This window comes from Pelmatolapia mariae, linkage group LG22, assembly GCF_036321145.2.
Source record: "Pelmatolapia mariae isolate MD_Pm_ZW linkage group LG22, Pm_UMD_F_2, whole genome shotgun sequence".
Taxonomy (NCBI): domain Eukaryota; kingdom Metazoa; phylum Chordata; class Actinopteri; order Cichliformes; family Cichlidae; genus Pelmatolapia; species Pelmatolapia mariae.
Window position 1 is genome coordinate 7,448,637 of NC_086245.2, and position 20,900 is coordinate 7,469,536.

General features: G+C 41.8%; 1 protein-coding gene across 11 annotated transcripts in view; it reads right to left on the bottom strand.

The window, feature by feature from the left end:
• The window catches only part of macf1a (microtubule actin crosslinking factor 1a), a 235,242-nt gene that overhangs the window by 118,070 nt on the left and 96,272 nt on the right, over positions 1-20,900 (bottom strand). For 6 of the 11 annotated variants that reach the window (XM_065470403.1, XM_065470410.1, XM_065470411.1 and 3 more), the window contains 5 exons: positions 15,198-15,259; positions 9,012-9,101; positions 7,384-7,485; positions 5,558-5,635; positions 4,145-4,237 (listed from right to left, as the gene is read on the bottom strand). In XM_065470403.1, the coding sequence (XP_065326475.1) occupies positions 4,145-4,237; positions 5,558-5,635; positions 7,384-7,485; positions 9,012-9,101; positions 15,198-15,259 (425 nt within the window). Of the gene's footprint in view, positions 1-4,144; positions 4,238-5,557; positions 5,636-7,383; positions 7,486-9,011; positions 9,102-15,197; positions 15,260-18,499; positions 20,337-20,900 lie in introns of those variants that run through there. The other 5 variants (XM_065470413.1, XM_065470415.1, XM_065470404.1 and 2 more) reach the window with 2 other exon arrangements.

A 20,900-nucleotide genomic window follows, 5' to 3' on the forward strand; every position in this document is an offset into this window, starting at 1 on the left:
TCCCCCCCCCACCTACAGTTTTTAAGCCTCTATAGGCTTCCACCCACCAGCTCTCCACATAAGTTGAATAAAACCGCTTATGCACGTGATTCTGTACAGTACAGCATGGCAATAACTCTGCAGGAGAAAGATTCATCAGTCACTGGCACCAACACTGCAGACGTCTGAACACACAACATTCGCCTGATCTATGGTGAATGCTTTCACAGAGACACATATGGATGGAGACCTCCAAAAATGCAATACTCCCGAGTGGCGGTGAGGCCAGCGGTAATCCATCTTCACTCATTAACCACAAGCATAAGCGAACACACAAACGCACATGGAAAATTCATGAACCAATAGGAGGAAAGCACTAATCATGTCCCAGAGGCTTTCATCCCTTGGTGGTGGCGACATGTCATCGTGAGCCCTGGAAATCTCAGGCCGCAAGCGTTGCCTGCTGAACCAGGCTTTACGTACAAATCTCAGAAGCTCTTCTAATAATATATTTAGCAGCTCTTTAGACGATGACGCCCTCTTAAACAGAGATTTGAAGATGTTTTGAGATGTTGACCCTTAATGATAAATGCTTTTAAAATACTGGAAGACTCGTGACCAGCTGTTGCCACATTATGCTGCAAAGCAAAGCTAAAGAGACAAAGAGATTTTTGTGTTGACGATTTTGCCCAAATCCCTTTCTTTGGCATTCTGAAACTCTAAATGTCAGCTTGTGTATTATTATTATGATTGCACAGAACAATCAGAATAATAATCAGAATAATGTAAATAGATGGGTGAAGCCAGGAGCTATGCAAGCCCTGCTTATAAACCAACAGATGATCATTTTTTACTTTAGAGAATTAAACTGCAGCTCACACGGCCGTCAGATTTATCCGACACAAATGGTGATCAACCTGTTCAATAAAAGTTAAATAAGTACCTCTGAAGACACAACAAACTGAGCCCGCCTGATCACCTGTCTTGCAGCAGGGCAATGAAACTAAAAATTTCTTCTCCAGCTTGAAAATGAACTCACTGGCAGTCACACAGAGCTACTTTGGCCAATCACAGCCAGACACAGTGCAGCTGGAGGAGGATCCATAACAAACACAACCATCTGCGATACGGAGCTTAACTGTGACATCTAGTGGTCTGGCAGGGTAACTACAACCAGGACTCACTAGTGCAAATCAGAAATTCTAATAATTAGTTTTAGGATCATTTTCTGTTGATAATTGTTTAAGAGGTGTTTTTGGATGTTTCTACAATCCCATTACAACAGATATGAGAAAGAAAAAAAAAACCCTTTAATTCCCATCTCAGAGAAGAAGGACTGACAAAGTGCTCATCTGGACATTCAAGAGAACAAAAAGGAAGCCACACATTAGCGTATAAACACCGAGAAGATGTGACTAAAGCTGGACAGTTGACGTTGTCTGAGATAAAACAGACTGAGGCTCATTTGTATCTTCATGTGCTAGTAAAGTAACTTAAATTGCTAACAACAGTTCTGACCCAAATGAAAAATGATAGCCCAGTGAGAGCTCCTATAATTAGCCGATGTGCTGAGTCACTCATTTGCACACGTCCTGGTCTCAAAGACCTGCAGGGCTTCTTTCCAAAAACGACTTCTTCATCTTCATTATAATCATCATCAGTCCGAAACCACCAGCGGAAATAATGTAAACATTACACATTTCCCTTCTGTGGACCACAGAAGGGACCTAGATGCTGTTTCGTGGGATATGCTCTGGATTGTGCACTCTGGCCATGGAAGAAGTTTCAGGACAGAGTTGAGCTTATTTTTCCCCCCTCCAAAATTCTGATACTCATAAGCAGAATTAATATCAGCTCTTTGTTTTTCTGCCTTAAGCTCATTTAAGTAGCTTTGCATGGCTCACAGATTTCATTTCTCATATTGGGTTTTGATGCAAGCACTCAGTTCATCCTGCATCTGAAACAAAGAGCATTAGCCCCTCCCCCTTTAAGGCTACTTCTTCCGATTGGCTGCTCCTCACAAACAGAAGGTTTGAGCAGCAGGTGGGTGGGGCTTCTATGCTCACATCTAGAACTGCATGCCTAAAATGACCATGTTATACCTGCTCTCTGTGACATCACATGGAGCCAACAGTAGGAAAAGAAACTGTCTAAAATAAAAAAATAAAAAACTCCCCCCAAAACAGCTCTACGAAGACAGGAAATAACGCAAAGCAAAACATTTTAATGTGCTTTCATTTCGTCCCATGTCTCCTTTTGTTAGGATAGTTTTTATAATATTGGTAACCTTGAAATTTCTAGGGCTGGTGGATTAATCTAAAAAAAATGTTAAATTAAAATAAAGTATCTGCACTACTACGAAACCACAGCAGATTAAAAAAACATTTCATTATTAAAAAACCTGAAAAGGCCGTTTTATTTAATGTGACCTTGTGGTGACTCTTTCTGTTTATTTGACAAGCACTAAATCAAGTCCAGCTAGTCCGAGTCCAGCAGCAGATCCATGTGACTGGAGTTTCCCACTCCAGCTCTAAAAACTGTCCTCATCGAGTGAACTCGCTGAACTCCTGAAACTCAAACTATCTGCTGTTGTGAGCCAATTCCCTCCTTCCAACTGATTCATTTTTAGCACTCGTTCATTTCTTCCGTTCGGAGCTCCTGCAGTGCGCTTCACATCCCCGTCCCGTCCTCCAGCACTCTTTCACCCTTCATCTCTTTACCAAACTCACTGATGTCTTGCTGAGTCATGCAGGGGTGTCATGCATTGCTGTTTCTATGGCAACCAGCTGGCAATGTCACCCTGCTGAGGGTCATATTACAGCACAACCTAGTGGCCAACTGAGACAACTGCAGCTTCTCCTTTCTGTTCAGTATTGAATAGGACAAAAGCAAAGAGTTGAGTCCACGCCATGAAAATAAGAAACAGGGACACGGAAAAGGTTTTGATCGATTTTAAAAGTTTTGCTTTGGTTTCTAGCTTTGTTGTCATGCATGACTCGGGCCCAGCGGTAAAAGGCAACCCACAGTAATGATTTAATAGAGAACAACGCTGTCTGCAGGCAAAACTGGTGCAGAAACATTTGGTGGACATAATTCTACGTCAGGATCCCAAGAGCCGACTGTCTAGACTAAACAAGCTGTCCTTGAGACAACATTCAGTCCCGAGTTGCACACTGTTGAGCTCTGCGGTCCAAACTTTAGACATTTATATTCACTTTGAATGTTTTTGATAGCAATGCAAAGAATGTCTAGCAATCTTAGCCAAAACTGTTTCAGTGTAAAACATCTGTGATTTGAACTAATCCCTAAAACTAAATATATCATTACCTAATAACATCAACTCCTGATCCAACACCAGAGAAAAGGGCACACACTGCGATTTATTTATTGCTTCTTCTCACACAGTAACTCGTGGTCTAACTTTGAAGCTGCCTTTGACATAATATTACAGATAGCAAAGGATAAGGGCCCTGATGGAACCTTAACATGTTGCTTTGTGTGCTCCAAAGGAAATCCTTATGTTGGGTTTAAGATGAAGTACTCTGGCAAGGCCCGGCTCAGAGCTTACATATACTAAGGGCAATAACATCAGTTATACATAAGTCACACATAAGCTTGAGTGCCTTAGTGCACCTGGTCTTGTTCAGATTGGGGCAAAACAATATAATGTATATGAATCTGCTCGATGATTACTGAGGCACTAAAGAAAACTAGAATGCAGTTAATACCCAGAATGCATCTTGATCAGATTCCACAGCAGACCATGAATACACACACGCACACACTTTGTTTTAACCACTCAAACAATTCTTCAGTTTCATAACTACAAACCAGTTTGCCAGGATGCAAATATCCAGCCAAGCTCAACATGGCAGCAATAAAACTCTAATCCTGACTCAGAGTAATGCCGATATTTGGATTTGTTTGTTCAATTTGTTTTCCTTTAAATCCATTTAAACCCCAGTTAGCAGTAATGATGCAAACCAAAACTTGGTTATTATGTAATTAATTAGTGGTATTACATCATTATAAATCCTTCCTGCCCATTACGTCCCTCTAATGCTGAATTTAAGGACTTTGCAGATGCTGGTTTGACCACATCGGCTACAAATCACAGGAGAACACAGAGCGCCAGAAACCAAGATGCCAAGTGAAGGACACAGACCTGGAAGTGAAGGATGATGGTCCAGATGAGTCCTAATGTCAGTTTGGGGTTCCCATCGGTGATGTCATCATTCCTGATATTCACAAGTTTGACCTAGAAAACAGACCAGAGTATTTGTTTCTGACACAAACGCACCTGACTGGATTCAAGATGAGAGAAAACATAACTTATTCTTTTTTCCTTGCAAGTATTAAGAACAGTCTCCACTTCACCTATCATGATCATTAATTGTACAAAGCTCTCTGAGACCTTATTAAATCATGTAGCTCCGCCTAAGCTCAGCTAGCCGGGCTGTATAATTAGACCTGCAATGAAACTAAGAAGAAAAGGTCAGTCCTCCTCTCTCTGGGGAATGAGATGGAGACAAGGGAGGCGGTTTAAGAAAGATGGGGACTGTTCAGATAAGGAGGAGGAAGAGCTGCAGTTTGGCAGCAAAACAGTGAGAGATTAATTTGAGGCAGCAAGAGAGGGAGGAAGGAAACAATGGAAGAGATGAGAGCAGAGAGGAGCAGATAAAAAAGATGATGCTGTGTGATAAAAGACATAGCACGAGGAGGAGATATGGCACTGCAGGTTAACCATTTTTACTTCAAGCCTGCGCTGCCATATAAATTAAAACACCTTTGGACTTCACTGTAAATGATACTTTACATACCGAGCCAGTAAACCACTTCCTTTGATTTTGAAATATTTTACCTTGGTATACATTATTATTGAAATATATGGCATTAAAAGTGACATTAAAACCAGCAGCTATCTCACTTGTGTCCCCAGAGAGCTTAATGTGTAACACATTAGCTAACCATGTTACTGCGTAGACACTTGAGCACAGTGGAGATTCATGATCGCGTCAGCTGTGGGGTGGGGAAATGATCTTTTGAATCATTATCTCAGTGAAAGCAAAGATAATTGCATGTTTTTCATGTACTGAGAGTTAGCATGGCATTTGTTCAGTACTCTCGTGGGATGAGACGGTCACTGTGTCGTTTCTCTGAGCTCCTAATGAAGATGCAACGTGACGAAATTTGTGCATAAATAGCGGAAGAAAAACTTGTGAGGGAAAAACTAATATTCAAAATAACCTTCCAGTGATTTCTTAAGATAGCTGTCGTGCTGCGAGAATATACTAGTATGTAGAATGTGCTGATGTTAAGTTTTGCAAAAAAGAGACCATTTGAAGCATATTTGAAGCTACTTTCAGCTGCTAACCCTAAAAGAAGACTTGGGTCTCTTCCTGGAATCGAACACTACTTTTTTCCCCTGATCAGCTGTTATATAGAAATGAATTAACTCATGTGCTCAAATTAAGGACAGTACTGTTTTATAAAAGGGTTATCAAGCCAATAATAAAAATATTTATCATTCAGAAGGGTGATAAAGACAAATGCTGTGTGTGTCCACATGTGAGCTTACCTGTCTCTGTTTGAGGAAGTCCAGCGCTATTTGGACATTCTGTAGTCGATGAAATCTCATTCGGCCCTTTTCTCTGGGCTGCAACAAGAGAGCAGAGATAAGAATCGTAAAGATGGTGAAACAGGAAATTAAATTCAGTGTTTTTCAAGACAGAGAAGACACAAAGGAGGCAGCAGTGAGTGCAAATAAAGCCGATCTCAATCAACAGTGCAGTGAGGTCAAAACACAGAGCAGTTTTATTGATGTGAAATGATCCTCTGGAGGGCGCTGTCTTCAACAGGAGCCGTTAAAGACATGCCAACATTGTGGAGGCTCAAACCATGCTGGTTTAGCATGAAAAATGCAGACTTCACATCAGACTGTCTTTTCTTTAATCGTAAACAGATTTTCACAAACAAACATCCAAGTTGAAGTTCAGAAGGAGAAGAGAGAGTTTAAGAGAAAGAAAGACAGAAAATCACACACACACACACACACACACACACACACACACACACACACACACACACACACACACACACACACACTTTGGCTGTAAGGAGTAGACGAGTAAAGTGCGGGATGCAGATATGGGTTCACACCGTGCTGGTAAAGAGAAGGTACACTCAGGATTAATCATTACAGACTGAAAGGAGAGTTTTTTTCTACTTTATTCATTACTGTGTTTGTATTATTTAACTGACATATAATAAATCTTACATTTTACCTTTTTTCCACCCATGGTCTGTACAAAGCTACATTTCTAATGTATGCAAAATTCAATCAGAATTAAACAGGGATGCACTTATTTACTGGCCAGTACAAAGACATTATGAGGAAAACTGGAATTAAAATAAATCAACTGCTAATGGAAAATTTAAAATGCGCCCAGAATTTAACACCATTTGCCCAATGAGAAAGAAATACTTTTAATTAGTTTTATAATTATTCACAATTTGTGTGACATTTGAGTTCCTGGACTCAGTTTTGATCATTTTCATCTTTATTCTTCAAAGGAAACAGATTTGCTTTATAAATTAAATAGAAGTAAGAAATATTTGTTTCATATCACAGACTGTACATAAAAGATGGATGCAGTTTTTTTTAAAACTAGGTATCATATGCAGTGTGGATCTCACAGAGAAACTGCTTACAAAAATGAGTTCTTAATCATGAGGCAACCAGGCGCTGCACCATACTCCTTTTTATCTTCTATTTTACTCGGACCATAATTTAGAAAATGATCATCATCTTGTCTTCACTAAGATTTAAAACAATCGACTGACATCATAAACTAACCAGGAAATTCTTTACAGTGCCCATAAATCCAATGAGAAGTAGGCTAACCTTCCCATAGACTTCAACACAATCTGACTTCTTTTTGCTATCACAGTCGCCGCCACCTGCTGGCCATTAGAAACAATGCAGGTACAGGCACTTCTGCATACGCTACATTTTGCTGTGACATGCAAAATAGCAGCTATCTGTTGAGTGAAAACACACTTTAATAACGCTGTTTTTGAAAGTTTATGATATTTCGTTTTATATTTATTTATATATTTATCAATCTAACAGTCAAAGAGAAGAAAGTGGAAAATTTAACTAGGAGTATCGATGCTATCACCCAACAGAAATGGCGACGCCCTGTAGTGACACAGTAACGCAGCACTGACTCGTGCCATGTACAGCCCGGTTTTGTAGGTCAAAAGTCAGTGGCACAGCACTCTCATGCAGCCTCACAGCTCCGCCTATGTGGGCAGAGGGTGAAGCTGAAGGGGTCAAAGGTCAGGAGTGAGAGTGTGAGCGGTGGCGGGTGGAGGGGCAGAGGGCTTCGAGTTCGAACATACTCCCTGAGCTCCTTCCTCCTCCTCATCCTCCCCTCTGAGCGAGATGAGAGGGGGGGCCCGCGAGGCGTATGCCCTTTTCAATGGAGGGCCGCTCTTCTGTTGCTATGGTAACAGAAGGGTGGAAATGCACAAGAAGAGGAAAGGGGGAAAAAAAAACAGAGGAAGAAGAGATGCAGGATGAGAACGGCTGAATAACAGAACAGAATGAGGATGAAACATAAAAGCTCAGTAACTGTAAATTAAGGAAAGAATATAAATGGCTCAAAAGGATCACTCAGGATAAACAGACAATTCAAATCAGCTGGGCACATTCATCTGCTGACAGGCCCACGTCCATCTACTGAAACCTACAAAACAAACTCTGTGGTAGGACTGTTTAGTCAATGACTCTTTACACATTCATGCATGAACCTCAAATAGTTGCAGCACACCACGTGAAACCCTTGTGTTAACCTTTGGTGGTTTAACACGGACGCCAGGACACAGTGACAGCTGTGGTTTGGTGTGATGCCATGAACAACTAAGCTCTCTCTAAACCAAAGGTTAAGAGATGCAACAGGCTAAAGCTTTTCAGCTAGGAGGAACAAAGCAGTGCACTTCATCCTGGAAAGTTCACCTCTAAATGTACACAGGCAGAAAATTTCTGGATATGGAAAAACAGGAATTTTAATATCTAATTCCATCACAGTTAGGCCTGCATACAAATAGTCTAGTATTGAATATTTGTTTGTTTCATGTGTATTTGATTTGGATAGCCTACTTGTTGAACATCCCTCTCTATCACAGCAGTGATTATTATGCTTCAGTTTACCTCATTGTTGCTAACTTTAGCCTCTTTTTACACCTCTAACAGATTTTTATTATTAAATAAGGGCTTGCAAAGAAGCTATGGACAGTATCCTCCTGTGTTACATCTTGCTCTACAGGCACAGAAACAGCTCTCTCTTGCTGTTGTGTTTACTGGGCGAGGCCTTGGAAAGTGTGAGGGGAAAAAAGTAAGACCTGCGTCTGCTTCCAACTTTCTCCATAAGAAATAATTTTACAGGTAAATGCTGAAGTTATGCTGAAGCTAATTTTGTTGCAATTAGGAAATTCTACAACTTAATGCCCCCACAGCAGCTCTGAAGCTCAAAAAAGGGCAGTGGGTAAAGCCCTAATCAGTGAGACTCTACAACAGTGAGGAAATGGTGATGGCCTCATCACAGTTTGTCCTCTTCTCTATGAAACACTTATTATGTCTGACTGTTGCGCTGTCAGTCTCCCTCAATCAGATCTGATGTCCTGAAGGTGACGTCGTCAGGTGACACTGTCCCCTGTGTGCGTGTGCTCCTGCAGACCTGAGTCAGCAGTCCCTTTACATTAATCTACCTGTCTGCAACTACACCATTCAGAGACTGACTCATAAATTCTTACATCATCATCAAAAACACATCTGAAAAGGAGGGAAATTGAGGACAACGTCCCGACATCATTGTCCCAAAATTGCCCAAGAAGTCATGTGTGAAACCGGCTTACATAACAGTCCCTGGATTTGTATGCTTGGAATTGGAACAACAGCGTGTGCGTGATGGAAAATATCGCAGTGAGATAAGAGATGAACGTGTGTGTCAGAGATAAAAATCCCTTACCAGGGTGACTCCAGAGAGGACTTCCAGCAAGGAAATCAGGTTGTGTCCATCTCTCAGGTCCTCATACAGGTCTGTGATGTGCTTCCTCACCTAAGAGAGAGGCAGGGATGTAAAGGAAGAAGAGAGGGAGCAGGGACAGACAGGAAATGAACAGGGAGGAGGAAGAAAAGGGAGAAAGAAAAAAAAGTTAATTTTACACTGCAGTCATCCCTCTGTTGACTCAACACTGTTGACATCTGTCAGGCCGATTGCCCCACAGCTGACAGGCCTGGTGACAGCGGTTGCCTGGTCAACAGAGATGAAGCACCAGCTGTGCCCTCTTGTCTCCGTTGCCATGACGTTGCCTTGAAATAAACCAGGGTGGCAGCGGGTCGTCACCGCTGGCGGTCGCAGACACAGTGACTCAGCGAGCTGGCCGAGCAGAGCGATCAGCATCAGTGGCAGTTTTGTGTGAAAGTGGGACACTCAGTGGGACGGATGGACGGAGAGACAAACGGAGACTGTTTGAGGCTCAGCAGAGAGGGAAAACTGGATCAAGCAGCGAAGAGTGAGCAAAGCTTTACGGGAAAGAGGAAAAAAGAGACTAATACGACAGCTGCACCATGCTAAAACCTCCGAGGCAGAAAAAAAATTCAATGCAGGAGTTTTACAAAAACAGGTGTCCAGTTCCTCTAGAGCCTCAAATCCCCACAGATACCCACGTTAAAGTGCCCAGCTGAATGGCATTAAAAAGCAGCATTAAAAAACATTGTGATTGCTAATATGCTAATGTTGAAGCTTTAAAATGTGGATCCCATCAACTAACAGGTGATGTCATAAGGCATCCATCTTTCATATACAGTTTATTAGCTGCACATAGTCTCTCTTAAATTGGTTAAAAATGTTTTACTTGCAGTCCCATCTGCCACTGATAAACTTTGTAATGATGTAACAATTTACAGTGTAATTACTGTCAACATGGAATGAAATCTACATATTTTTGCTTTGATGCTTCGGTTTCTAAAAGACAGACAAGTGGAAACTTTGTCTCTCAACTGTGAAACATTAATTAAGGCATCCTGCCTTGCACATTAGAATTTAGCGAGCAGACTGAGTTAAACAATAAGAATGAAAATTTATTCAAATATTTCAAAGCAATACATAAAACCTACTCTACATGAACTAATCACGTCTAAAACTAGGTTGTTTCCCCAGCATAGACCTCCTTTCTAAATCTCCAGTTTGAAATAAAGGCACCAGACAGACTCTTAAAAGGCACAGCCAAACAAGAAAAAAGCTTTTCTTTTGTAAATAAAACATTTCAGTGCGAGCGTTCTTCATCAGAAAGTAGAGCGAGGAGAGTGAGAAAAACTGGCAGGCGGCAAAGGTCGACCAAAGTGCTTCAAAAATGCAGACCCACTTATGTAAGCAAGGACAAACGTCCACCTGCATTAGAGGGATTTTTACTGCTTCACGCAGCACCAGCAGGAACTCAGGTTTGCTGCATTCCTGGAAAATGCACTGCCGTGTTTTTCCAGAAGAGGGCAAGACAGGCACAAGAGTAGGCTGCCGGAACATGACTGCAGGCTCACCGAATCAGGTACAAATAATAAAGATATAATCTAAAATAAATAATATCACCTTTAAGTTAAGTTATGTAATGATACTCTGTATTATCGCCCATTCTTGTTAAAGATAAGATACCCCGAGGGCTTCAGTTTTAACCAGCAGTCACAGAAGTAGCAGCACTCCACCCTTTGTCCTCAATAACCTCTTCTCCTAAACCTCATTTCACTGTCTATTTTTCTCTTCCTCGCTCATCTGTGTCACTTCCTCACCCTCCTCTCGCTGCCTCCGCGTCTCTGTGGAAGGGTGACACGAGCTGCTTCGGAGGCACGCTGATGTAACGAGTGTTAATTAGATGACAGGAAGAAATGGTGTATCCACCAGTGCCTGGAAATGAGGTGCAGTTTATTGTCCAATAGTGCCCGAGTGTGTCATAGCCTCAACATGGCACACAGTTCATAGCTCTCATCCTCAGTTTACTGTAAGCTCCGCATGTCACTGGCAATAAACCATCATCCTAATACCTTCAGTCACTTTCAGTAATTCAGATGGACATGCTAGCTGCTGCTGACTAACGCAGCAACACTGCATTTTCTGCAATAACTTCACCTTCTTCAGCAGCTTTTAGACTATAAATAACTAAAACAAATCTGTATCTGAAATGAACTTCTGCTCAGAAAGGACTGTTATTTTGAGCTTAACACTGAGTTTAACCGCCTTTTGTATATTATAATACAGTAGTGCATGAACCAAATCTTGGCTAACAAAGTTTAAATTCGGTTCCAAACTAAGACATTATTTGAGTTCAGCTCCACAGAGTCACTGAAGGTGCTGTTAACCCTATGAGCTCAGAAAATGTTTTAAAACAAAGTCTTGGCAATTAGTGGATCAAAAACTGAACATTCAGCCTGACTTTTTGGGCTAAAATGTAAAACTACTCACATTGTTGGAATTACTTCTCATTGAAAATGAAATTAGCTGCTATAAGATGCAACAAAGCTCAGCGCTGTGCCACAGTCACTGAATTTAAAACTGCAATTTAAACCCAAATTGATCTTTTGATTAGCTGTTTTAAGGGACGCCGCTCCCTCAGCCAGCTGTGCCTGATGTACAGTGACAGCAGATGCTTCTGGCACTCAAGCAGACTGTCATATAGAGCCAATGTTAAAATACCCCAGGCTGCCTGACAGCACCTGGAGCTTCTGGCACAGTGAACACAAATGTAGGTCACGCTGATTTTGGACAAAAATACAACACCTTCCATCAGTTCAAACAGCATTTTGTCACATTTGGATACATTCAGATTGAAATCTATAGTAAGACGACAGAATGGATGGTGGAAATTATTTGATGCCAATTATAAACGTGTTTCGTGGACTGACATGCTGTTTAATGTGATAGGACTTGCATGATCAGCCAAAACAAACAAAATCCGTGCGCTGCCACACAAGGGTCACAGAAAAGGATAACCTGTGCTATAAGATAGCAGTTCAGTCTTTGCCTTGGGCGCAGTATGTGATCATTTCAGTGTTTTTCTTCAAGCTCAGAAGGAGATTTGAGTGGGTGACGACACACTGCACTAAGCAAAAACATTTTTCTGTTTTACCATTCTTAAACAAAAAAGCCTGCTGCTATGTTTGAGTCCATGAAACACAACATCTGTCGCCTCAGGACCTCATATTTAAACTTTTTAAGTAAACTACACATTTTTAAGTCCTCTTCTCAACCTTTCAACCCTAATAACAGATAAACAACTTTTATCTGTTCTTCTAAAACATGTGTCATGAATTTGTACTTTAGCTCAGGAGTTAGAGGGTTGGTAGTTTGACCCCTGCTCCTCCAAACAGCATGCTTAAGTGTTTTTTCTGCAAGAAACTAAACACAAGTGTATGATTGGTAAATTAAAAGTTGTAAAATAAAGCTCTATTTTCACTCTGAGTGCACATTAAGAATAGAAAAGCACCAAGTGCCAGTCAATTACCAGTTTCAGCCAATCTCTTTATATATTTGGAAGTATGAAATGACCTTTCCTCTGACAGCAGCTTCTTGGGTAGTTTTTTCTGATGTTATAGCTTAAGTTTCCCTTAACATGGACAGGAGACAGACTGCATGTGGTAAACGTGTTGTTGGTGCAACAGCTAACAGTTCATCTCAATGGAAAAACAAACTCCTGACTTCTTAATCCACAGTTGCCGTATTTGTCTTCACTGTGTCAACAAACTGCTGGGTCAAAGTGTGTCACTGCATGCCAGCAGGTAGCCTGGAGGACAGTGTTTACATTGGCCCCTGCGTGCACTGTATACACCAGAATACCTGAGCACACCTGAGCAGCCAGAAATAAACCAGACTTGGCGCACATACACAGACACCATCAGCAAACAGGAAGTGAGGAGCCATTATGCTACCTAACGTCCCTTTATCTTTTCTTTAACGGGCTTTCTGTTTTTATCTCCTGAGTTTAGTTTTGATTCTGCCTTCCGTTCTTCATCTTTTGTCTCGCTCAGCCTTGTTTTCTCTGCATTTCTCCCAGCTGACAGGGCGGAGGTTTGTAGGTTTAACAGTGCTGGCTGAGAGTCGATATATGACGCAAAGCACACAGCTATTTCACACGTCGTCTATTCAAGTGCTTAGTATTGGGAAATAATACATTTTCTTAGGTCTTACGTCCTTATGGGTAAGTTTTGATTGAACAAAATTCACCAAAACAATAAGTCAGAACTCACTTTACTAATACAACTCAAAATAAACTGTTCAATGTAATGGCTCGCACTGTGCAAGCACCTATGTTTTCAAGCTTCAGTTTTTCCCCTGTCAAAGTTTAATTTGCAGCATACAAAAATACACATTTCAACTGATTAATCGGTCATTATGTGTTTTGATCAATTAGAAAACAGATAATAACAAAACAAAATAATGTCACTGACAAATTGCAAACAGCCTAAATAAATGTAATTTTTACTGTCACAGAGAACAGAGATGCTGCAACTCATTATCAATTCTGCCTAAAGGCCCGACATAGAATTTCAGCTTATTTTGAAACCAAAACTGTTGTGCAGACACCATCACTGATTAAAATGAACCGATAAGATTCAAGAAAATGTGACAGACCGGATCATCGCTCAACTAAAACCGGCTCATTCACATTGGCAGTTTAATACTCTGTGACGTTAGTTACTGATTAATTCAACATTCAAACAACACTTTAAACTTGTATGGCTGCACAGATGACGTGACCTCCCATTAGAAAATATAAGCTCAATTCCCAGCTCTTAAAAAGAGAAGAAAAAAAAAATCATTAACATCTCTCGCTGCCGCTCTCTCTCTTCATCTCTGACCTACATTCACAGTCGGCGTTGGCCTGGCAGCGCCAGCTGATACAGAGTTACATTTTCAGGCTGGGCAGCTCTGACGACAGTTGCTCCAGAGTTATGGGGTCAGACAGACGTTTCCCTGCCCGGGTCATGTGACAGAAATGCTCTGCATTCTCCTTACTGCCTGTGTGACACATGGCGTACATACTGTACTTTATGGATGTGACAGAAACCGTGTGAATGAACGCTGATGTGACGCTATGTAGACAGAACGGGCAGCTGTTTGTGGCCTATAGAAAGAGATATATATACTAAATATATACATTTAAGCAACAAATGTTTTACGTTCAGCTTAATTTCATATTTGAGCATGACTGAAAGTCTCCAGGCATCCAATCATGGAGGATTTAGTCTCCAGGGTGTTATGGCACCTTGGTTCGTGCATTGTGAAAGAAGAACAGTGAATATCATTTACATGAATGTTGGCTCTCACAGCTGCTCATTCAGATTTATTAAAATGGGATGTTTCTTTTCTAATGCCCTACAAATCAACAAACATATTCAAAAACTTAGCCATAAATAATTAAATATCTGCCTTCCTCTAAGCATTTGTAAATACACAACCGCGTTCAAATATTCATTTAGGACTCTTGTTCAGTTCATTCTCAACTGTGTTTTCTCTCTTAAACATTAGGGAGGGAAGGCATTTAACAAGCTGTAGCTGCAGAGCCGCTAATGGTGATAAAACACGGGCTAAATGATGCAGACAGATGCTCATCCATCGATGGAACAGTGCCGCTCGTACACAGTCACATTAACGCTGATCATTACACACCGGCCTGATGCAACAACACTGACAGCTCAGATAAAAGGATGGAGAAGAATTGGACCAGCAAGAAGTCTTAGTAGAAAAAATATATATTGTTAATTTTATGCCAGAAGACAGGAAACGTGAGAACGAGATGAAGAGCTGCAGGACAATTTCGGAAGGAGTAAATCAGGCGGAACATCTAGAGGAGCTTTTTCTGAAGCTATTACTCTGCTCCCGCTGGACTGAAGATGTACAGTCCAGCTGCTTTATGACCCGAGACTGCTCACTTCATTGATTATCAAATAAATGTTGTCTGAGATGGTACACGAGGTCAGAGTGTGGAGCACTAATTTCATACACAGTACATAAACCAGCATTGAAACATGACTGATGTAAGTTGTTACAATGTATAGTGTGATTTCTATTGAAGATCTTTTCTCAGAACTATTATCATTCATTCTAAAATAACCTGGAAATCCCCGATGAGCAATCCCAGCAGTAAAAGTTAGTGATACATACCTTGATGAGATGTTTGTTGACCCATTTTGTGAAGGTTTTCTTCTGCACCCTGTCCCGCTCATCTGCACAAAGAGAAATAAAAGGAGAGAAAGAGAGAGCGGTTAATTACATAATCCAAATCCTGCAAAGATGCTGCAGCCACTGCGATTATTTAGTGCATTACGTAGATGAAGAGGTCACACTGAGGCACAGTGTTTGTGTCTGCAATGATTATGATGTGTTTTATACAAAAAACGAAAATCTTCTGTTAAATGACTGAATACTTTCATTTCAATCTGAATTTTGTTAATGGGATGACAAGAAGGTGCTGCTCAAAGCTCCCACAGTCAAACTTGTAGTGGCTTTTGGTTACACACACTCATTTTATAAAGCTGCACGTGGAACCGAACATGATAAAAAGACTCAGTCTTCAAGTTCATGGAGAACAGCTGGAGGTCCTGTTGACAAGAGCCTCGTTAAACGTCCACAAACATGATTGCAACATATTTACTGCATATTTTATCTGGGTGACATCACCCTTAATAAAATAAGATGTTTTCCTGATGCATTTCACTTTTCTGCCCCACTTGTTATTTTTGAGTGCAAACTTTACTCTTTATGCTTCCTTCTCTCTTCGTTACATTTCTGCAGAGGTTTTTCCCTCTCTCTGATTCAGTCTCTTTCTGCGTGACCTGCAGCCAGGCACAGCTCCAGGCTGCGTCCTCCCCAGGCCAGAGGAGTGAGGCAGCCAGACCAGGAATAGAGCCTGATGCTGACCCACAACTCATTATCTCCTCACCGCAACCACAGCCTCCTGGTCTTTATACAGACTCGGGGAGCCTCTTCAGCTTTCCTCTGTTCATATCAGCCTGTCTGGGAGAAAACACAGACCCTTCCCGCCTTTCAGTTAAATATCTGACTTCCTGATGGAAAAACAGCACCACATCCTTTCAGTTACTGCCTCTTCACATGGGTTTGGATACATGTGAATGCAGAATTTAAAAATACATTATAATTGTGGTCAAAGTTCAAAGTAGAAGGTAGTTTTAAGTTTGTAAAATATATGGGAATCACTGACAAACTGATATTTCTGTGTTAATCATCTTTTTCTTTCTTTCCTTTTTATTTATTAATACATTTTAGCATCTTTCTTGCACCCCACTCTTCCCTTTTTTAATAAAACAAAACATTTCATAAGTTTCTGCTCGGTAACTACTGGTTGATAACGTCGCACCTTATTCCACGCCAGCTGCCAGGTTCAAGTGCTGCCATGGTTACACGGTAGTAGCCTGTAAGTGCTACGCAGAGCTTTCCAGAAGCAGTGTAGCATTACCTGGGGTCAGTGTCAAAGTATGTGGAAAAAACAGTAATGTGGGCTATTGTTTCTCATGGTTGCCATTGATGGTCCTCCTGATTTGAGATCCATCAGATCTCAAAATAATACAAGCCACAAAATGTGACGAACTTTGTAGTGAAAGCGAAAACAACAATCTTTTCACAGATATCACTGGCGACACTTCTCGTGTGTGGTTAAACCTCTTTGGGTTTGCGTAAGAAAGAGCATCTGGCATAAAAAAATAACAAAAAAAGAAAAACCTGCCAAATCAGACAAGAGGAGCTAACTGCTGTAGTGATCCCACATTGATAAGGGAGGAGCCTAAAGTAGCTTTTTGCACACCCATCGGCATTCTGCACACTGTCATCACTGTTTGGGTTCACACTGTTGGTTTTTGGAAACCTGCACAATAATACATCTCTTTAGCCTCTGAGTTGGCTGAATTCACACAATCACTGGACCATAAAGCCCACATTACCCACAATAGAAATGGCTGCCTACAATGATAACATCACTCAAGTAGCTTATGAACAGATTATTACTAAAGACAGAAAGCTAGTTCAGTACAAGTGATATTTTTGTACATGCAGGAGTTGATACTTGCAAAGCTGTATTGATGTATATGTACTGTAGGTATATATGCACAGGTTAGTATGCGCGTTCAGAGTTACTGAAAGTTAAATCTTTGTGGGTTTATCAAGTATAAGATTCCCAAGTTACCATTCCCATCTGTGGACATCACAACTGTCTTTTTGTATGACACTGGTCTGTATACATATTTTTCTTTGTTTTTCTGTTTTGTATGACAGTTTTGGTAGTTGGAAATCCATTCATGGAAAGACTGGATGAGACCAGAGGGATGAAGCTAATCTACCAAGAAATTAGGAAATGAAATAAAGTAAATAAGTAGAAACAATTCCCATATAAAGAGATAAAAATATGCTTACATTCATTTTAAATATTATACTTTATCATATGAGGACAAATTAGAGCTGAAGAGGGTTTTTTTCCCTCCATTATATTGAATGAATTTGCATCAGCCAATCAGAAAAAAGGTTGCTCCAGGTACCTCACTTCTTCATCTGCTGTTTACGTGCTGCCACCATGTGAGAGCGCGACCATGGGGAAAGAGTATCACTTCCCTCTTAAAGCATCTTGTTATCTCTCTGTCTGACACCCACACCTATGCAAACACACACTCAGTGACACACACCCTCTCTAACCTCCACAATGCTGCTGAACACCTCCGACACCTCCAGCTGTCGAGATTTCAAAAAGAGAAAGTCTGATTTAGGCTTTACTGGGTCAAACATCTCTTCTGAATAAAAGTCAAAGATATGCTAAAGCCTGAAAAACACACCCACCCAGACTCACACAGACTGACCCCTCTAAGGAGTTTACATAGACGGAAGAGCCTCTCAGCAAAGAGTGCAAATTTCAACATCTCTTGCAAAATAGTTTCACCACCGCCACACGCCTTGATTCCCAAACCTGCCCGGGTAGTCCGGCTTGTTAACCCAGAGGAAAAACTTGGGTTACAAACCTAATATCCTTAATGATCGTGTAATGATTCATCAGGTTCATCCAGGTGTGGCAGCTGGGGTTAGCAATCCCAGATATGCGGGTTATAATATTTAAAAACCAGAGACATGTGGAGATGTGTGAGTGGCAGCTACAAAAAGGCAAACACACATGCACAGCAGAGTGCATTGTTAAGCCGTACACACCCCCTTCCAGGCTATCTAAACACAGGACGTGCACACACTTCACCCTTTGCGTTCAGACAAACAATGATTAATAGAGACCACCTTTAGCATAACTGCTGTCACCGGCATGTGCACAAACGGGAACTGTTCAAACACACACATAAACACGTGCTCACAGGAGACTCTCTGCAACATGTAAACACGCACTGCGCACACTCTACAGCTTCCCTGTTGACATGAACTGTACACACACACAAACACACGTAGGGGCTCACACTGACCTGCACAGCACATGAGCGAGTACAGGTGAGCGTTGAGGTTACACTCATTCCTGTAGTCGGGCCACATGTTCTACTGTTTCACTCCTCCGCCTCTACTCAGACCTTGAATTGATGTCAGTGACGCATAATCCGAGACAGAAGTCAGATAATTATAGCAGTAAGACGTCTTTTTGGTAACAAGCTGTCCCCATGTATCCAAAACTGAAAGCCGTGGCCGACAGGAGCGCACCGGCCGGTACCGCCAGTTTCAGTCTCAGCTCTGCTCTCTCCCCCTCTCTGTGGTTCACCAGTTCCCTCTTCCCTTGATCCCTGCGGTCGCTGCCATGTCTCCGGCCTACAGTCACTCTTTCCCAAGCGCAGTTGCTCTCACACACGTGTGTGTCAAAGTCAGCTGGCAGCTCCTCCCCTGAGTATGAAAAGGACAGCCTCCTTGTTCACTCCCTAATCTCACTTCCTCACTAAGCTACGACTCTCTCTCTGTGTCACTTATTCTGTAGCTCGCTCGCCCTCTGTTTGCAGGCCACAACAGACGGTGTGTTCTCTGACTGCAGCTGACGGTGGCTCTGCAGAGCTGCAGGGGTGCTGTCGTGTTCATCTCCTCTGTTTTCTCTCTTTTATTTCTGCCTTTCCTCTTCAATGCGTACGCAGGAACCTCTCGAGTAAAATCCTGGAGGAACAAATTGTGTTTCTCGTGTAGCTGACTCCTTTAAATTAAATTTTCAGAAAGGAAGTATATGCACGTGTCCCACAGTGATGTTGTTTCTTAGAATAAAAATGTCTTTTTTCGTTCCAGCCACGTCCATTTAGGATGATGTAATCCACTCCCTGAATGTTTTGAAAACAAAAGCATTCATACAATCAAGGCTTGTTCTGCCACGCTTTGCAAACACCCATGCATTCTTTTGCTTTCCAGCCAAAAAAAGCCAGATGTAGAAGCAACAACAGTGCCACCAGCTTACTGATATCACAGGTTTCCTTCCCTAAAGATGCACACACAAACTTCACAGCTGGCTTTTGTAAAAACAATCCTGCTAGCTAGAAGAAAACTGAGGAAAAGGCCAGGACTTGAGCTGAGGCGGACTTTAATTAAATACTGACAGGAAAACCAGCTTGAGTGGAATCAGTCATCTCATTAGTGCACGAGTCTGTTCATGTAACAGCCATGAGATGACGAGCCCAACTGAGCCAGGCCTGGATCACAGCTGAAGCTCAGATCCAGGTGAGTGCTTAATAAGAGCCCACTAGCTGCTCTTTAGCTCTCAACTGGCTGGTATTCGACATATGACATAAGATTACACATCCCGGCAATAAAAAAAACCAACAAATACAAAAAAATAAATAAAAGAGTGTCCTGCTTGTGTCCTCACAGCTGACAGAGTAAAAGCGCATTTTTATGAAGCCTCTTCACTTGTTCTTTGCCGTCTCTTAAAATAGCTCAGCTGTGCCAGACAGCGCCAACGCAGGTTTGAATAATCTCAGCTGTGTGGAAGCAATGAGTCTGCACTGCTCTGGCTAAAAGCTCTGAGTCAAACAATATCCACCGACAGGTCATGTGACCCGGACCCAGGAGGCAGGCAGTGAGGAAGGGCGCACATTAAAACGAGCTCCTGATGCTTGCAGGATGTGTACTGTGGACAGTGTTGTACAGTACAGGTACACACACTTATCCAGGCGAGACAGTGACTCACACACACTCTTACAGTCACAACAAGCTCAGACAGAGTCACACAAGCTCCTCCCCTTTTTTCCCTTTCCCTCCAACAGCAGCCTTATTCCTTCAGCTCCATCCCTCCTCATGTCGTGTCCTCTTCCTCTCTGATATTCTTCTCCTCCTCTTAGTCTTCACAGTGGTTCTCTCTTTCTGTCACTAAGGGACCATCCACACTAAAAATACCAGACGGAGCTTACGCCTCTAATACCACGCAGCATGCTTATCCCTCGCTCCCTCCTTCTCTGCCGTTATCGCCACTAATCTCTAACACACTCTCTCTTCTGTCCGGTCTTCCGGTGGTCTGGCGTTCTCCTCCTCTGATTCAATTTAAATTAAATGTGGAAGTGAAGGATGCTTCCAAGTGTCCTGCTTTTCCTCTTCTAGCCTGCCTGGTTGTCTGTCACTTCTTTCACTTTCTCTTTCATTTTCCATTTTTCTTGCAGCCGGCCTGTTTCCCAGGGCTCATTTAGCCCCTTTCTGGTGACACTTGAAGCCTGGCACCAGCCTCTGTCCTTTCTCTTTCATTTTATTCTTCCTTCTCTTCCGCTTCTCATCCCATTTCTGTCTCTTTCATTGGCAGCTACAAACACTGCATGTTAAATATTTGGCAGTTTGTCATTTTCTTCAATTTTCAAATCTAAACTTTCTTTGCTGGGTGGCTAAGGTGTCCCAATTACACACTAACAAGCT